The following is an 18841-nucleotide window of genomic DNA, read 5'->3' as shown; positions in this document are numbered from 1 at the left end:
AATGTTATACATTCCCAGCTTGCATAAAAGGGTACTGAACTGGTGAGGAATGAGTCCTTTGGTGAAGATGTTTGCCAATTGATCACCTGTCCTCACAAAGGGTGTGCAAATATTACTGGAATCAATCTTCTCCTTGATGAAATGTCAGTCTACTTCAATGTGCTTTGTTCTATCATGTTGCACTGGTTGTAAGCAATGCTTATTGCTGCTTTGTTGTCACAATAGTCTCATGGGTCTTTCAATGTCATACCCCAACTTGAGAACCAGCCGACGTGGCAAAGTGAGCTCGCAAACAGCATGAGCCATTGCTCTGTACTCAGTCTCTGCACTGGATCTTGCTACAACAAGTTGTTTCTTGCTCCGCCATGTAACCAATTTACCACCCACAAATGTGCAATAGCTGAAAGTAAATCATCTATCGGAGATGGATCCAGCCCAATCAGCATCAGAATAACCTTGTATCCTCAAGTGATTGTTCTTGACATATAAAGGACCTTTTCCTAGAGAAGACTTCAAGTATCTGAGGATGTCGTACACAGCCTCCAAGTGCCCACTCTTGGGAGCATGCATAAATTGGCTCACTACTACTACTGCATAAGTGATTTCAGGGCGAGTCAGAGATAGATATATCAGCTTTCCCATTAGCCTCTGATATTTGCCTGTATTAACAAGAGAAGAACCAAGGTCTTCTCCTAACTAATGATTCTGCTCAATCGGAGAACTTGCCAGTTTGCACCCTAGCATCCTTGTTTCCTTTAACAGGTCTAACACAAATTTCCTTTGGCAAATATTGATTCCCTTCTTAGACCTTAACACTTCAATCCCCAAGAAGTACTTCAGGTGCCCTAGGTCTTTAATCTCATATTTTTTGGCCAAGTAGGCTTTTAGCCTACCTTTCTCCTCACTATAATCTCCAGTCACCACAATATCATCAACATAGACAATCAACGTTGTGATCATACCATTACCTCTCCGGGTAAATAATGTGTGATCTACTTGACTCTGGGAATACCCATGCTTCAAGATGGTCTGCTTGAACCTCTCAAACCAAGCTTTTGGTTATTGCTTAAGGCCATATAGAGCTTTCTTTAGGAGATATACCTTGCCATCAGCTACTGGAAATTTGAAGCCAGGAGGGGTATACATATATACTTCTTCCTCTAAGTCACCATGCAGGACGGCATTCTTCACATCTAACTGATATAAGGGCCAATTTCTGTTTTCTTCCATAGATAAAAGAACTCTTATAGAGTTATGTTTGGCCACAGAAGCAAAGGTCTCCTAATAATCAATTCCATACACCTGACTGTACCCTTTGGCCACTTGCCTTGTACATCTCAATAGCACCATCCGATCGGTACTTAATTGTAAAGACCCACCTACATCCAACAGGAACTCTTCCCTTGGGGAGATCAACTAGTTTCCAAGTGTCGTTCTTCTCAAGGGCCATCATTTCCTCAAACATGGCTTGCTTCCACTTGGGATCTGTCATAGCCTCAATAATAGTTTTTGGAATGGAAGTAGAAGAAAGAGCAATAGTAAAGGCAATACCTGTAGGAAAAAGAGCATTATAAGAAACAAACTGGGCTATAAAGTTACTACAAACTCTCTTGCCCTTTCGAATAGCAATAGGGAGGTCTAACTCAGAAGGAGAAGAAATGTTACCTAACTGAGGAGGATGGGACTCAGGATGTGGACTAAAGAGGACTCTTGGTAGGTCTTCTTTGTCCTTCTTGTGTATACAATAACTGGTGTCTTCTATGTACAAGGCCCACCAATCTTCACAGTGCCAACATCATCCACCTCTTTACGTTTCCTAATATCAAAAGAGAGAGGAGTAATAGGCAAAGGAGTAAGAAATGGAATAGCATCAGCAGCCTTTTCACTTTCATTCCCATTCTCCCCCTAAAGAGGATGTTGATGAGGAGCAAAGAAAGGCACATACTCAAGAAAGGTGAAATCTTTAGAAAGAAATTGCCTACGAGAGGAAGGGTGATAACACCTGTAGCCTTTGGTAGTAGAAGAATACCTAAGGAAGAGGCATTTGAGAGCCTTAGGATCAAGTTTGGTGCGGGAGGATTTGCTAACATGCACATAACAAATACAACCAAACACACAGGGACGAAGGGAAAAAGCATAAGACTGAGAGATAAAAATGCAAGGAGGTTTTGGGACCCAAGAATTTTGGTAAGCATGCGATTGATGAGAAATGCAATAGTAAGGACAGCTTCTGACGAAAAAGTTTTAGGAACATGATACCAAATAAAAGGCTTTTACCAACTTCTAACAAATGGGGATTTTTCCTCTCAGTCATCCCATTCTGTTGGGGGTGTCAACACATGCAAGCTATGAACAATACCATTGTCAGTGAAAAAATCTTGTAGACCACTATTGAGTTTAGTGCTAGGTGCTAATCCTAAACAGCGACAAGGCCAATAAGGGCATTTATGTCCTATCGGCCCCATATCTCTGTGATTAGGTTTTTCTTCTTTATGGAGATATTTTTGTACTTTTCTTCAACACCATTTAATATAAGTTTTGAGGCATAACCTACAATCATACTATTCTGGTCTAATCGCAGGTCACTCCTCTCTTTCGGGAGCCTCTTTTGATTGCACCTCTCTCTCTTCTTTGCTCTTTTCTTCTTCTCTTCTTTCCTCTATTTCTCTGTTTTGATTACAGGTTTCTGGGATTGTAACATGGTATCAGAGCCTCTGTGATCAAGCCTAGGGTTTATACATTCCTCTCTGTTGACTTCATTCTTCCACTAACCTCTCTACTATGCAGCCGCCTACTGCTGCGTTTGCTATGGCTTAAATCACATGGGTGTTAGATAATGTCCCTTTGCTCATTTTATTAATTGACAATCGAAGACTGATTTTTAATAGGGTTGTTTATACCTCATCGATTTTTGCCCCATAGTATGTAACCCTAAACTCTAAACTCTAAACCCTAAACCCTACAGGTGATTGCTTGTTTGGTGATGACTATGGAGAGATCAGGTCTTAATAATATGGCTCTGTAATAGAATCCCCTAATCTATGGTACTATATAGATCTGAATACAGGTGATTGTTTGTTTTCCTATACATCAACAATCCTTTCTTTTCTTTTTTCTTTTTTTTTTTTTTTTTTTTCCTAATGACTGAGACCAAAACTACCACTTCTACATCTTCCTGAAACAATGTCAATGTCCAAATTACCTCTATCAAGCTCAAGGGAAGTTCAAATTATCTACTTCGGGCTCAGTCTGTGACGATTTAGCTTATGACCAAAGATAAACTTCAGTATACTACTTCTGAACCTCCTCCATCATTTGACAAGGGTTATAATGAATGGATGAAGGAGAATGCCTTGATTTTTATCTGGTTGTGGAATAGTATGAAACTAGATGTTGCTGCAAATGTCATGTTTCACTCTACTGTAAAGGGAGTATAGAATGACTCGAAGGAAACATACTCTCAGGAAAAGAACATGACCCGTATTTATGATATTTATGAGAATTTGTTCCAATTTCACCAGTCTGACAAATCTCTTCTAGAGTACTATAGTGCTTTCAGGGTGATGGTTGAAGAACTCAATGTTTTCCATCCCTTGACCATAGACATTGACAAATTAAAGGCTCAGAGCAATGAGTTTTTTTTTTTCTAAATTTTTCGCTAGGTTGAATAACGATTTGAAGGCAATGAAGGGTCATCTACTTGCAGGCAATACTGTTCCTACTCTAAATGACACTTATTCACTACTGCAGTGCATTACTTCATCAACTAAACCTGATCAGTGTTCCAAAGACAATTCTGCCTTCCTTGCCAACTGTGGGCGTGGTTGCAGTCGTGGGGGAGGCCGTGGGTCAGCTGGTCGAGGTTCTAGTGGACAGTAGTCTGATCGTGCATCTCGCCATTACACTTACTATAGGAAGTCCAACCATACTATCGAGACTTGCTGGGCAAAGCATAGCAAGCCAGAGTGGGCCACCCAGTTAGCCAATCATGCAGTGTCAGACGATGGTACTGACACAGTGTTTTCCATTGATACTAAGCCGATAACTTCCTCAGGAGATTCGTCTACCAGTCTGCGCGATGACATCAATCAGTTGCTCCGGCCCTTGCACACTCTCGAGGCATCCTCTAATACATCCAATGGTGGGTCTACATACGCCGCCACCCTAGCTCATGCAGGCACCTCAACCCTTCTTACCACTACTTCTACACCCTGGATCATTAATTCAAGTGCTTCTGCCCATATAACTAGCAAGTCATCAATTTTTAAAACCTTTTCTTCTAGTACCAATTCTACATCTGTTATTCTTGCCAACGGTGCTTCGACACTGGTTCCAGGCCATGGTACTATCTCACCTACATCCTGAATTTATCTTCTGTTACATGTACCACAATTTCCATTAAATCTTCTCTCTGTGAGCCAGTTAACTAGTTCATTAAATTGCTCAGTAACCTTCTTTTCCTCTTACTATGTTTTTCAGGATCTTCACACAAGGAAGACGATTGGTAGAGGGCATGAAAAAGATGGTTTATATTATCTCAACTATGGCTCTCCTGCTTCTTCTGCTGCTGCTACTGCTGTTGGGGATGTGACTCATTTCCAATAGCACTGTCGTTTAGGACATTTGTCTTTATCTAGGTTGAAACTTTTATTTCCTAGTTTTAAGTATGTGCTTAGGTTCGAATGTGAGGCCTGTGAGTTGGGAAAACATCATCGTGTGTCCTTCCCATCTCACTCTATGTCTCGTAGTCCATCTTTATTTTCTTTAGTTCATTCTGATGTATGGGGTCTTTGTAGAGTTAGTAATAGATTTCGTTTTCGCTATTTTATGACCTTTGTGGATGATCATTCTCATCTTACATGGTTGTATATGTTAAAGGACAGATCTGAATTTTTATCTGTGTTTTAGAAATTTTATAATGAAATAAAAACTCAGTTTGGCATTTTAATTAAGATTTTTCGATCTGATTATGCTTTAGAATATGCCTAATATGATATTTCTGATTTTTGTGCCAACCGTGGAATGATACATCAAACTAGTTGTGCCTATACCCCATAGCAAAATGGGGTAGCAAAGCACAAGAACTGGCATCTCCTCAAGGTAGCTCGAGCTATTATGATACATATGTATGTTCCTAAACATTTTTTGTGTGATGAGGTTTTAACTGTATGTCACTTGATTAATCGCATGCCTTCTCCAGTTCTCTCAAATAGGTCTCCTTTTTCTATTATGTTTCCTACCTTGCTAAGTCCCAATTCTTTAGGTGTGTGTGTGTTTTGTCCATAATTTGCATGCACAAGTATATAAATTTTCTCCTCGGTCTACTAAGTGCATTTTTTTGGGTTATTCACGTACTCAGAAAGGGTACAAGTGCTATGACTCTATTACTCACAGGAACTTTGTTAGTGCTGATGTGAATTTTTTTGAAGGCACATCATTTTTTCCTAATTAGGTGTCTTAGTCTGGTATGGAGTGGACTTCTTCATCTCCTCCACTCATTCCTTCTCTGATGTTCTTAGTGCTAGTGACTCACCTCCTCTGCAGGTTTATCAGCACAAGAAGGTTGGACATTCGAGTGTAGATACCAATACTCCAAATGATTCACTTCCTCCATTGCCGCCTTTCTCTAGTGAAGCTCCTCCTCTTTTGCCTGATGACCTACCAATTGCTCAAAGGAAAGGTACACGCTCTTGCACTCAAAAATCTATGGTTGTGTATCTTATTGATAACTTTGTTTCCTCGTCTCATCTTCCCTCGACCATCCATGGTCTTGCCCTGTCACTTTCTACTAACCCTATTCCCCGCACCTATAATGATGCCCTACGTATCCTTGGATGGAAAGCTGCCATAGATGTGGAAATGGATGCTCTCTTAAGTTGTGGTACCTGGAGTCTGGTAGACTTACCTCCTGGTAAGGATTTTGTGAAGTGTCACTGAGTGTATACTGTTAAGTATCACTCTGATGGCTCTGTTGAGTGGTTGAAAGCCCGTCTAGTTGCCAAGGGGTACACTCAGACATATGAGGTTGATTATTTTGAGACCTTCTCCCCGGTTGCTAGATTGAACTCTGTTTATCTACTTATTTCTCTTGCTGCCAACTTTGATTGGCCCTTATTTCAGTTGGACATCAAGAATGCCTTCTTATATGGTGACCTATAGAAAGAGGTGTATATGAAGCAACCTCCTGGTTATGTTGCTCAGGAGGAGAATAAAGGTCGTGTGTGTTGCTTATACAAAACTATCTATGGACTTAAGCAGTCCTCTCGGGCATGGTTTGACAAGTTCAGTACTACTATAGTAACTAATGGATTTTCTCAGTGTTATTCTAATTATTCTGTCTTTGTTCGTCGTAGAGGTGACAAACTGGTGGTATTGGTAGTTTATGTTGATGATATTATTCTTACTGGTAATGATGAGGCAGGAATTTCTGAAGTGAAGGCTTATCTACAGTAACACTTTCAGACCAAGGACTTGGGCCAACTTCACTATTTTCTTGGGATTGAAGTGATCCGATGCAAGAAAGGGATCAGTCTATCTCAAAGGAAATATGTGTTGGACATTTTATCTGACACTAATATGCTTGCATCCAGACCTATTGATATCCCTATGGATCCTTACCGAAAGTTTGGGGTTAATGATGGGGAACCTCTCCAGGAAGTGTATCAGTACAGGAGTTTGATTGGCAAGCTGATTTATCTTACTGTGACTTGTCCTGACATCTCCTACGCTGTTAGAGTCCTAGTCAATTCATGCAGTCTCCTTAGAAAGCACATTGAGACGCGGTTGTTCGGGTTCTTCGCTACCTAAAGCGTGCTCCTGGAAAAGGGCTGATTTATCGTCCTAATCGGCATCTGGAACTAGTTGGCTATTCTAACGCTGATCGGGCTGGCTCTACTAGTGATCGTAGGTCCACTACGGGTTACTGCACGTTTATTAGAGGTAATTTAGTCACATGGTGTAGTAAGAAGCAGACTACCATTGCTCGGTCTAGTGCAGAAGAAGAATACAGAGCTTTGGCTTATAGCACTGAAGAGTTGATGTGGCTACGGTCTTTACTCTTGGATTTGGGGTTTCCAGTAACCAAGCCTATGAAGATGTATTGTGACAACCAAGCTGCGATGTACACTGCTAGCAATCTAGTCTTCCACAAGAGGTGGACTGCCACTTCGTTCGTGATGCTGTTCTGAAAACGTTTGTTCCTTCATCAGATCAGTTGGCTGACATGTTCACTAAGTCTCTGTTTGCTCCTAGTTTTCGTAATGGTTGTACCAAGCTGAGCATGGGTGATGTGTATGCTCCAGCTTGAGGGGGAGTGTTGAGTTTAGCGGTAGGCGCTAATCCTAAACAGCGACAAGGCCAATAGGGGCATTTATGTACTATCGGCCCATATCTCTGTGATTAGGTTTTTCTTCTTTATGAGGGTATTTTTGTACTTTTCTTCAGCACCATTTAATATAGGGTAATTTACAACGCCACCCCCTGGAGAATGCCAATATTAGAGGGACACCCCCTCTCTTTCACCAAATTGGACTTAGACCCCCTACCGTCAGTCAACGTTACATAATATACCAAGAATGCTGACATCAGCAGTTAATATTTTTTCTAAAGTCCATTTTGCCCTTCAAAATAATGGAGTACCAAAATTGCCCTTAATGGTTCTATTCCCAAGTCAGCCTCAATGAGTTGAGAAGAAGAACGGGTAGGCTTGCAGATCGGCGACTGCGAACACTCTTTCGACGACGGCGACGACGGCAACTACGGCAGCGAACCCCCTCCAGCGACTACGGCAGAAAAATGTCTAATTTATTAGTTTTTACTCATAAGGGCAAAAACGTCATTTCAAAGCATCATATAACGTTAACTGACGGTAGGGGGTCCGAGTCTAATTTGGTGAAAGAGAGGGGGTGTCCCTCTAATATTGGCATTCTCCAAGGGGTGGCGTTGTAAATTACCCTTTAATATATGTTTTGAGGCATAACATGCGATCATACTATTCCGGTCTGATTGTAGGTCACTCCTCTCTTTTGGGAGCCTCTTTCAATTGCCCCTCTCTCTCTCCTCTGCTCTTTTCTTCTCTTCTTTCCTCCATTTCTCCATTTTGATTACAGGTTTCTGGGATTGTAACAACCACCATACATGTACTCCCCCCTTTATCAGACCAAACAATTTTGATCCTGGTTTCAAACTGGGTGTGGACCATTTTATAAAAAAATTGTACGGCATCATAAGCCTCACTTTTTTGTTTCATAAGAACGGACCATATGCAACGAGAGAAATCATCAACAAATGAAACAACGTAACGATGGCCAAATAAAGAGGTAGTAGGACAAGGTCCCCAAATATCAGTATGCACAATGTGAAAGGGAACAACAGATTTACTACCATGATAGGGATAAGAAGAACGACAATGTTTAGCAAAAGTACATGGTTCACAATGAAAAACATGAGAAGGAAAAAAAGTAAATAAATGAGGTAACTGTTTCCTCATAACAACAAAAGAGGGATGCCCCAAACGTTGATGCCAAAGCATCATAGAATCCATAGAACTACTATCACTACATCGTCATGCATATGACTATGGTGTAGTCAAAATAGATAATTGTGGCTCGAGGCGATAGAGTCCGTTCTCCTCATGTCCACTACAAATAATCCTCTTCGTCACCAAATCCTGAAAAAGACGGTGGGAGGGAAAAATGTGATATAACAATTCAAAGATTTAGTCAAAGTACTCACAAATAAAAGGTTCAAAGTAAGGTTAGGGACATGGAGAACTGATTCAAGTGAAATAGAAGAAGTAATAGGAATACTGCCTTTACCGGAAACAGAGGAAAGAGTACCATCAGCCACCCGAACCTTATCCTTACCCAAACATATGGAGTAAGAATCATAATAGTGAGACGTACTAGTCATATAGTCAGTGGGCCCAGAGTCAATAACCCATGACGGAGTTGTGGAGGGTGCAAATGAAGTGACATGCATAGCGAAAGCTGAGGCGTCCTGTGAGGTAGATGGACTATCAAGTTGAGACATAAACCGACGGACCATTGCAATATCATCAATAGAAAAGGAGCCGGTATCAACATGAGAGGGTCCTTCAGGATCAGTCTATCATAGTAGCATGGGCGGTAGCCCCACCTCGGCAACCACCATGTGTACTAGTAGATCCGCCATCGGTACTAGGATGGCCATGAAGAACCCAACACCTGTCTCGAGTATGTCAAGGTTTCCCACAATGGTCACACTGTCAGGGTCTATCCCTGTCATCTCCATGGGATGATCCTTGTCCTCGGCCGCCTCCACACCATTCTCTATGAGCAGTGGAAGAAATAGCAGATCTTTCAAGTGGAGTAGACTCCATAGTACTTCTTCTGGTCTCCTCAATCAATAAGTAGCTACACACTTCATCAAGGGATAGAAGGGGTGACCGTCCCAAAATCTGTATCCGGATTTTCTCATAATTCGAGTTCAAGCCTCCTAGTAAGATCAGAACTCTCTCCTTTTCAAGGGACCTATAGACATTGGCTTCATCATTGGGATTAGACAACTGAAGGTCCTGATAATGATCATACTCTTCCTAGAGTCCAACAACAGTGTTATAACAGTCATAGATTGTCTTGTTTCCCTGCTTCATAGAGAGCCTTCTGAAGAAGTTTATAGACCTTAATAGAGTCACCCACCCTATCATAGGTCTTAGATACACTGTCTAGATATCCTTAGTAGTTTCCTTCCGGATAAATCTTTTGCCGATCTCAGGATTCATGGAAAAAAAGAGCCAAATCATAATAGTGGAATTCACAATTTCCCATTTATGATATTCTGGATTAGGAACAGTGGGAGCCTTGATAGTCCCATTAATATATCCAATTTTCCCTCGACTCCTCAAGGATAACTTCATAGAGTGTGACTAGTCCAAGTAATTGGAGCTATCCAACTTGACAAGGGAAATCTGAGTGTTGGGGTTGTCAAAGACAATCTGGCTGGGATTGGTACTACTCGACCCAGCCGATGTAGCTTCCAAAGGTTCAATGAGATCAGAAATGGTGAGTGGATACTCCTAAACAACCATGGTTGGAGATCCAAAGAAAGGGGTAACACAATACCCAAATACTGTCTTCTCAGAACCAATAAAAAAGAATTCCAGCGAGTAAAAGAAACATGAAACTTGAGATAAAGCCAATTTAATCCATTAGTAATTGTAGTACATCATTCCAATATCACACCCATGCATCATAGGATAGGATATCTTCATCAAACAACATCCCAAAAACACCATATAGGTAATTCCAAACCATAAATGTAGAAAAAAGAGAAAAAAAAAAAAAGGTATTAACGATACCTGACAACAAGCATATTTTTGAGTTGTGCTCAAACAACACCACAACTCCTGATCTTCAGCTTAGGATGGCCAAACAAAGGGCCTTGGGCAACACCTACAAGCCTAGCCCCATCCCCAATAGCCACTTGATGAGAGAGAAAGAGAAGCTCCAATGAGAAGCTAGCGGTAATTCTTGACAAGGACCAAAAACGTGGTATGAACTCCAATAAGTCCTTGTGATGCTTCAATCTCTCTCCAAGAGCCTTCAAGATGCTTCTAAAGCTCCATTAGGTCACCTTGTTGAATTTCTTTACATGTTATAGCCTCTATTGGATCCCTTTATTTTCTAGGGTTCCATAAGAGACTCAATGAATGAGAGGCTGGAACCTTAGTCAACTCTCAAACTCCTTGTTGCTCATTACCAAGTTGGAAGTTGAGAAGAGTAAGATTAAAGACCAAGGAGAAAGAGAGATGAGGGCAAAACATGAATGAGCTCTTAACTCATTCACCTATATTAGATTCAAATAATATTTAGGGAATTACATATTCCTCCCTAAGGGAGGTGAAAGAGAAATAAGAGAAATGTTAGAAATTACATACAAGGGCATCTTAAAATAAGACAATTCCTAATGTACCCCTAATACAAATATTCTAACACATAAACCCAGCAACAACCAATAGCATGTTTTCTATGAGGTAACGGAACAAGATCCCAATTATGATTTTCATCCAAAGCCTGTAACTTCTCTTTCATAGCAATCCTCCAACCAGGACTAGATAATACCTCTGTAACAGACTTAAAAACATGATGACTAGACAAAGTGGTCTAACAAGAATGAAAAGAGGATGACAAACCAGAATAAAAACCAAAGTTGGAAATGGGATGCTGGGTACAACTCCGAACACCCTTATGCTGTGCAATAGGAATATCAATATCAAAAAGAGAATTACCTGGATAAAAAACCATAGACGAAGATGACAAGGTAGGAACCATAAAGGTAGGGGTACCAATGCTTCACGAGGACGACAATTATAGACTAGCAGACCAACTAGTGGTGGTGGTACTACCAGAGGTGGTGGTGGCACCACTAATGGTGGTAGTAATGACAACATTGCATCTATGGTATCCTACGAAAAAGTGTTTTCACACCGTATAAAGGAAGATCATCATCCAGTTCAGAAACAACAATGGACTAATCCAGATAAGACACAGATTCAAAGAAATGAACATAAACAGTAACGAAATAATTTTGAAGTGTAAGGCAACAACAACGATAACCTTTCTACGTACTTAAATAACCTAAAAAGATAACACTTAAGAGCACAAGGATCCAGATTTGACAATCTTGGATGATGACCATTGTTAGATCAAACACCAAGAAACACGAATAAAGAAAGACAATAGATCCGTACGACACAGAGATTTAACGAGGTTCACACACCAGGGTGGTGTGCTACGTCCTCGGGCGAAGAAGAAGATGATTCACTATGCAGAAGAAGGATTACACCCTAGCAGCGGCGAGGAAGAACTCGCCCTGAAACCCTAGCTTCGTGAAAACCCTAGAATACAATGAATCTCAACAAGCAACAGTACATTATATATATATATATATATATACTCCAAATAGCGGTTCGACCCATCGGGTCGCGGTCGATCCGGTCGAACCATACCGCGGGGGCTACCAAAATATGTCGGATCGGGTCAATCTTCAAAACGGGTCAAGAATTCGAGACAAACTTAAGAACCACAAATAAAACAAGCACAACCAAAAATACAAGGAAGAATAAACAAAGGATCAGATGGAAACAACAAAGAATGAGGAATAGCACCCTGTAACACATAAGAAGGCATTTAATTAATAAGATAGATGTAGTTAATACTACATCAGACCAGAAATATTTGGACACCTTCATTTCAAACAAAGAGGACCTAGAAACCTCCATCAAATGTCTATTTTTCATCTCAGCAACACCAGTTGGTTGGGGCGTGTCTGAGCAGGAAGACTGATGTATCACACATTCACCCCACAACTAGATATGAACTGAGAAAAAGGACCAGAAAATTATTCCTTGGCATTATCACTTCATAAAATCTTGACATATATATTAAACAGATTCTGAATTCCAGCCACAAATACACAAAAAACAGTAAAAAACTCAAAACGATTCTTCATCAAATAAATCCTCGTAACTATGGAATCATCAACAAAAGTGACAAAATACCTAAAACCCAACGTAGAAGTAATGGGATGACGACCCCATACATCTAAATGAACCAAAGAAAAAGGGTGCGCAGACCTTTTATTAACTATGGGGGAATAGCTCACATAATGAATCTTCCCAAACTGACAAGACTCTCATTCTAAAATAGAAATAAAACAAAAACGAGAATCAAGTTTCTATAAACTTTACAGAGACGGATGACAAAGTTGACAACAGATCTGATGAGGGTGGGCTAAGAATACTTGAGAATGTAACAGAAGAAGAATTGTCTTCAAGAAGATAAAACCCCCCAACTCTACGACCTCTACCAATCGTCTTCTTCGTCATAAGGTCCTAAAAAGCACATGAATCAAGAGAAAAAGTTACGAAACAATTGTCAGCTTGAGTTAACTTAAAAATAAAAGATAAATAGAAAAATTTGGTAATTGAAGAACAGACGATAGCGACAAAGAAGAGTTAAGATGAATATTTCAAGTACCTTTAACTTTCACAACAAACCCATTAGCCAATGCGACAATAGCAGAAGACTCTTGAAAATATGAAAATATACCTGACACACTAGACATATGATCTGATGCTCTTGAATCAATTATCTAGGGTCGAGAAGATGGGAAAAACATACATTAGGATTAATTGTCTGGACAAAAGTAGCAGTGGAAGGCTGAGGAGACTGAGTTTAAAACTGAGCATACCGTGCAAATTCTTCATCTGTCATCTTTACCATTTGCCCTTCAAATTGTCCAAGCTAAGAAGGCTGAGAAGCCTCAATAACTGCTGCTGAATTAGAAAACTGCTTCAAAGGGGGTCGCCATGAAGTTTCCAGCAAAAGCATTAGATATGTCCTTGTTTACCAAAATGGTGGTATGTTCGTGCAATCCCTGAACTATCTTAAGTGTTGGAATTACCAAAAGGTTGACCCTTACCGCCTCCATTGCCAATACTACATACCCCACCTCGATTATGAATTTGAGACACGAGAGTGGAGCTATCCACTGGTGCAGGTACAGGGTCATGAGAATACTCTCGAGCTACCCGTAAAACTCGAGAAAAAGTATTTGCAAGAGATGCCACTTTGTCACCTCTAAGAACCTAAAATATGACGGCATCATACTTTGGTCCAAAACGACCCAAAAAACTAATAACTACGAGCTATTCTCGCTGGTTCTGCATCTTCTATACATTACCACTAACAGGAAGTAGAAAGTTCAGCTCCTCATACATCCTCTTGAAATCAACAAAGTACTGAGTCACAGGTCAACCCTTCTAATTAACCCGATATAAATCCTGAGATAACTCATAAATGTGAGAGAGATTGTTCTGTCCAGAATACAAAATATTCAGATAATATGTACATCAATTATAGAGTTATCCATCAAGTTCAACAGCTATCCCTAAATATGTACATCAACTGTATCCCACGTAATATCAATAGCAAACTTCACCTTTGTAAGATAACCATGCTGGTCACGACCAGTCAAAACCAACTGCACAATTTTCTTCCATTGCTGAAAATTGGCAACTCCTACAAGCTTCTTCTCTGTAATCCTATGAGAGGATGAGGATATCACCTCAGTTACAATATTCAAACCCTCAGCTATAGCCAATGATGAAAAGAGAGTAATAGATATCATATAAGACCCAAACAATCGATCCACATATAGTGAAACTAAGAAAAATAGATCTAACCTCCTTATAAGGGTTTTAGATCACATAATTGATTGATCTTATGTAACCAACCAATATTAATAGGAGAACTAATCAAATATCCAGATAAAACTCCACCAAATCAACAACCAGAGAAGAATCGACTGAGATCCCAAAACCTTAATTTAGGTGAAAAAGAAGAATACCAGCGGTTGGGTGTGTAGCACTCCAATGATGCTCAAATTTGCACTGAATGTCCCTGATACGATGCTGAATAAAACCCCAAAAGGACTTTTCAAACAGATACCAAACTTGAGAGATATGGCCAAAACTGATTTTGACAGGGAGCCAAAACCCTAAAAGCTATGATCGACTTCTCCAACTTGAGCAATTCAATCTACAAACCATAAAATCCAACCAGCAATTACTCACAACATACCCTGAGTTGATCCTTCAAGACATTATAATTGATCATGATCAATCAAACCTCCATTCAAAAATCAGCAATTCAGGGGATGAAATCAACCCGTCTAAAAAATCATGGAACCCTTGGGAAAAACCAGGAACAGCCAAATAAGAGAGGAAGGGGCTGTTACTAGTGGTACAGTGATGGCAGAGATTGATTTAGTTTGTTTAGGGATCAAGCTCTGTTACCATGTCAAGAGAAGAGAAGAGAAAAGAGAGAGAGAGAGAGTTGCGATGGTGGAACCTTGGGAGTCACAATAGATGAGATTGGGGCTGTCTCCTTCATTCATTAAATAGACTAACTATTACACATAATCTACTAGGAATAGGAAAGCATAAAATAGGAAGCAAAACTAAATTCTATTAACTCAAGTCCTAATAGGACCATAACACCCCAAGGGGGTAGTCGTGGCTTGCACTAGACAGCTGGCGATGACTCCTCCTTCCTTCTCGCAATAGACTTCTAACAAAACGTATGAGTTTTTGTTGTGTTCAGAAATAGTTTTACGGTTAGGTTTAATATAGCAGTTGAAATATATAAGATGGAGTCACCTAGGATCATCACTTGATTGCCAATAAATATTTTAGAAATGTAGTCATTTCAGACTCCAATAAATGAAGCAATATCTATACTGTACTAATATTTAGCAATCACACTAATGTGGATAAAGAACTGCTTTGAAAGGTTATGCAAAACTAAAATTTAAAGGATCCCGTTCCACATGTTTTCCAAAAGCACCCTACTTCTGAAGATTAATAAGAAAAATATCCATAATTAAATTCACCTAGACATTATTTGAACCAAAAAAAAAAAAAAAAAAGGCAAAAATGAAAATATGTAAAGGAACCCATACTCAAAAGTGGAAAACAATACAACTTATCTAGTTGTACAAATTAACATTGCAGTTTCATCCCTCATTTAGCAAAAAAGGCACATAAAAAAGGGGGAGGGGGGGGGAAGAAAGAAAAACTCTGGAAATACCAAATACCAGTAAAATTACCTGATTAATGTAACTCAGCCTGGAAACACCAGCTACCACCTTTGCTACATCAGCATCAAATTCCTCTTCTATACTGTGCAGAGTTTCACATGTGTCATCAATCACATCATGAAGAATCCCTGCTACAACAGTATCTATAGCCTGCAGCAGAACATGAAATATCAAAGAAAGGGAACATAAGGAGATAGACAACTGCTATTTGCCTAAACATCACCTCAGACAATAAGAGGCTTCAATGGTCCTTCTTAATAGACAATAATAACTGCCCATCATAATCAATCAGTCAAGAGACACCATAATTTGTCATTCATGGATGGGTTAATAAGAAGTATGGATTTTAATATAGTTGATGGCAAGGTATGGCCTACCCCATTTAGATGGGATAATGCTTAGCTGAGTTGAATTTAGTTGAGGTTAAGTATTCAGCATCTCTGAAAAATCAATGTTAACACATCCAATAGGTGGCTAAAATGGGTGATCTGATTCATTCATAAAAAATATGGAATAGATTCCTTCACAGATGCATCACACCTCAGCCATCAGAAGGAAGAATGGGACACACAACTTTAAAAGTAATAAAAGCATCTAAATATTTCTTTAACTGCAACAATTCAAATTCAAGTGAATGAAAGAAATTTACTCGTTTTCCACTTGCTGGAACCAAAGATGCTAAGATTCTTCCTGTATGTATACAGTGACTTAAATATGGGTCTCCTGTTTTCCTTGACTGGCCCTGGTGAGCATTCCTTGCAAATGCAATAGCCTTTTGCACCTGCCTTCACAAAGCTTAATGTCTTAATGGCAGAAAATGATGACATGCAAGCCATGATGCAGGACAAAATAGCGAACCTTCGCATCATGAAAGATCGGATACCCAGTGACATCTATTCCATCCAATATAAGAGAATCTGCATCACATAGATCATCATCTTATTAAATAAATTTAAATGTTGGTGATAAGGAAATCAATTAACAATAAATAGGTCAAGATTATGGTCAGTTCAAATGGTAAGATAAATATAGTTTTGGACTAATATGGAAGCCATAATCATCACAAATCATCAGAATTCTTGAGCTACTTTAAAGGACAGCTAGTTCATATAATAATGTGAATGAAAAGACACACAAAATTGAAACTATTACCAGTAGTATAAACCCAAACTTGAAATTAAAACAATTATGTTCAAGAGAAAGGAAGAAAGAAAAGTAAAAATCTTTAGGGAAGACCTTGGAAGGAGTGCTAATGCCAAAAGTCTGATGAAAGGCCTCCACCACCACCGACATGACGCTGCAACTCAACCACTCCAAAGAAAGAAGGGAAAGGACCAAACCCACAAATCCACACATAAAAATTGTCCTCAGGGACAAGAAGCACCATACCCAACATCTCTACCCCGCACCCCCCGGTGGCCACGTGAAGCCCTGACTTTATCACACCAAGATTGGAAGCTTTCCTCTATGATTTCTCCCCTACCCATCCCCTTTGTGTATCAAGGACATTCTGTATGCCATTCTTTGGCAATACCCACAATAGATTATGACCTGCATGCCCACTTTAGCTGACACTTTTTGTACCGTTTTCTTCCCTCCCTTTAAAAGGAGAGACAGAAACTAAGAGAAACTGCATGTAAAAAAAAATAATTACATGTAGTTGCATGAAGGCCCTCTTTGGTATCATTTTTCCTTTTGATTTTTAACTATTTAACAAAAAATCATTAATGAAACCATTTTTTATTAAAACATAAAAATGGTTTGGTAACTACTTGAGAAAGTTGGTTTTTTGTGAGAAATAGTTTTGTATCCCTAAGTGTAAAATGGTTTTTTTAAGAAATGGGTGGACAGATGTTCCCATCACCCATCTCCTTATAACTCTCTTTCTCCACTTTGGACTGAAAAAGAGGGAGCTAGGTGTTTGGATTTCCAATTACAAAGCAAATGACTATCTTACCCCTCCATATTTGGGATTTTAAGCACGTGATCATTAAATTTCAGCGTAAAAATAACTGAAAAACAATTTTGGCCAAAACACATAAATGAATCTTGAATTCTGCAGTAGAACAAAATCAGAATTTAAATTGGATTAAAATTGGATTTTTGAAGGTGTTGATCAAAAATTCTTTTCAGAAAAATCAAGTATGGAGCTCAATTGGAGATAGCATGGGATGTTGGTGACTATAACCTGATCATTACAGTTCTATTTTGGTGTTTAAGAGGGGGAATTGATTCAATTGTGCTAAAACACCTAAATTCCCATCTAAATCCTGGAATTTCTGAAATTGGAATGTGTAGATACCCAGGTTAGCTAATCTACTCCTAGAGGTGGGTCAGTATGCTGCCCACATAAGCATATAAGACTCTCCATACAAGGGTAGACCAATTAGGCTAGAAGGGAATCAATTTTTGTGCTTACAGTGTACAGCAGTAGCAATGGCAGAATTGGATTCTGCGGAAAATGGGCTCCAGCAGGCTCGATTGGCCAGCTGGTTGGGCCAGGCTATACTTGCCAATTGGAGTTTTAGAGACCTATGGTTTTTGGTTGGGTCTAGGTGCACCCTGTACAAGGGTGGGGCCTACAGATACGTACTTAGTGAAACTTAGCCCTATAAAGATGACTGTGGTATGGATTCCAGAGCCTAAACCCATCACTAAATTGGCTGAGAGGACTCTGCCATAGTTAGGGAATTTACATAGGGAGTGTAAGACTATACCCCTTTACAAAAAATAGTACAACGAGGAAGAAGACTGCATTGGGAATCAGCCCAGTCAGCTGAGGTCTATGATAACCCACAGGTTGCCTTCGGTGGGTGTCTGTTGACCTTTGTACTATGTGGCTTGGTCTGTTTAAACAAATAGGAAACCCGAGATTGTGTGGATAAGGTTAGTGACCTACATAGGGGTTAGGGAGCCAAGTTGGTTAAGTAGGTAAGTTGTTAGGAGAAATGCTGGTCAAGAATTAGTGCCTCTATCCGACTGTTGGTTTGGATTCCGGTAAGGGAATTCAATAGGAGTTTAGGAAGTTGGGTTGTCCTTGGACAGTGAATACTAAAACTAACCTAAAATATTAATTGTTTGATTAGGCACCTAAGATACTCGGAAAAGATACACGTGGACGGGAACTCAGCGAAAAGGGCATTAAATTCGGATATCAAGGTGAGTGGGTGTTTGATTTGTTTTACGAAGTGTTTTGATATTT

The 18841-nt window shown here is 39.7% G+C and overlaps 1 protein-coding gene across 5 annotated transcripts in view; it reads right to left on the bottom strand.

Moving 5' to 3' along the window:
* LOC122059842 overlaps nt 1–18841 on the bottom strand; it is a 127834-nt gene that overhangs the window by 98477 nt on the left and 10516 nt on the right. For all 5 annotated transcript variants that reach the window (XM_042622879.1, XM_042622880.1, XM_042622878.1 and 2 more), the window contains exons 2-4: nt 16498–16556; nt 16289–16420; nt 15649–15789 (exon numbers count right to left, since the gene is read on the bottom strand). In XM_042622879.1, the coding sequence (XP_042478813.1) occupies nt 15649–15789; nt 16289–16420; nt 16498–16556 (332 nt within the window). The remainder of the gene's footprint in view (nt 1–15648; nt 15790–16288; nt 16421–16497; nt 16557–18841) is intronic.

This window comes from Macadamia integrifolia, chromosome 13 (assembly GCF_013358625.1).
Source record: "Macadamia integrifolia cultivar HAES 741 chromosome 13, SCU_Mint_v3, whole genome shotgun sequence".
NCBI classification, from domain to species: Eukaryota; Viridiplantae; Streptophyta; class Magnoliopsida; order Proteales; family Proteaceae; genus Macadamia; species Macadamia integrifolia.
Note: the sequence above shows the minus strand (reverse complement) of the source record. Positions and strands in the feature narration are given on the sequence as shown.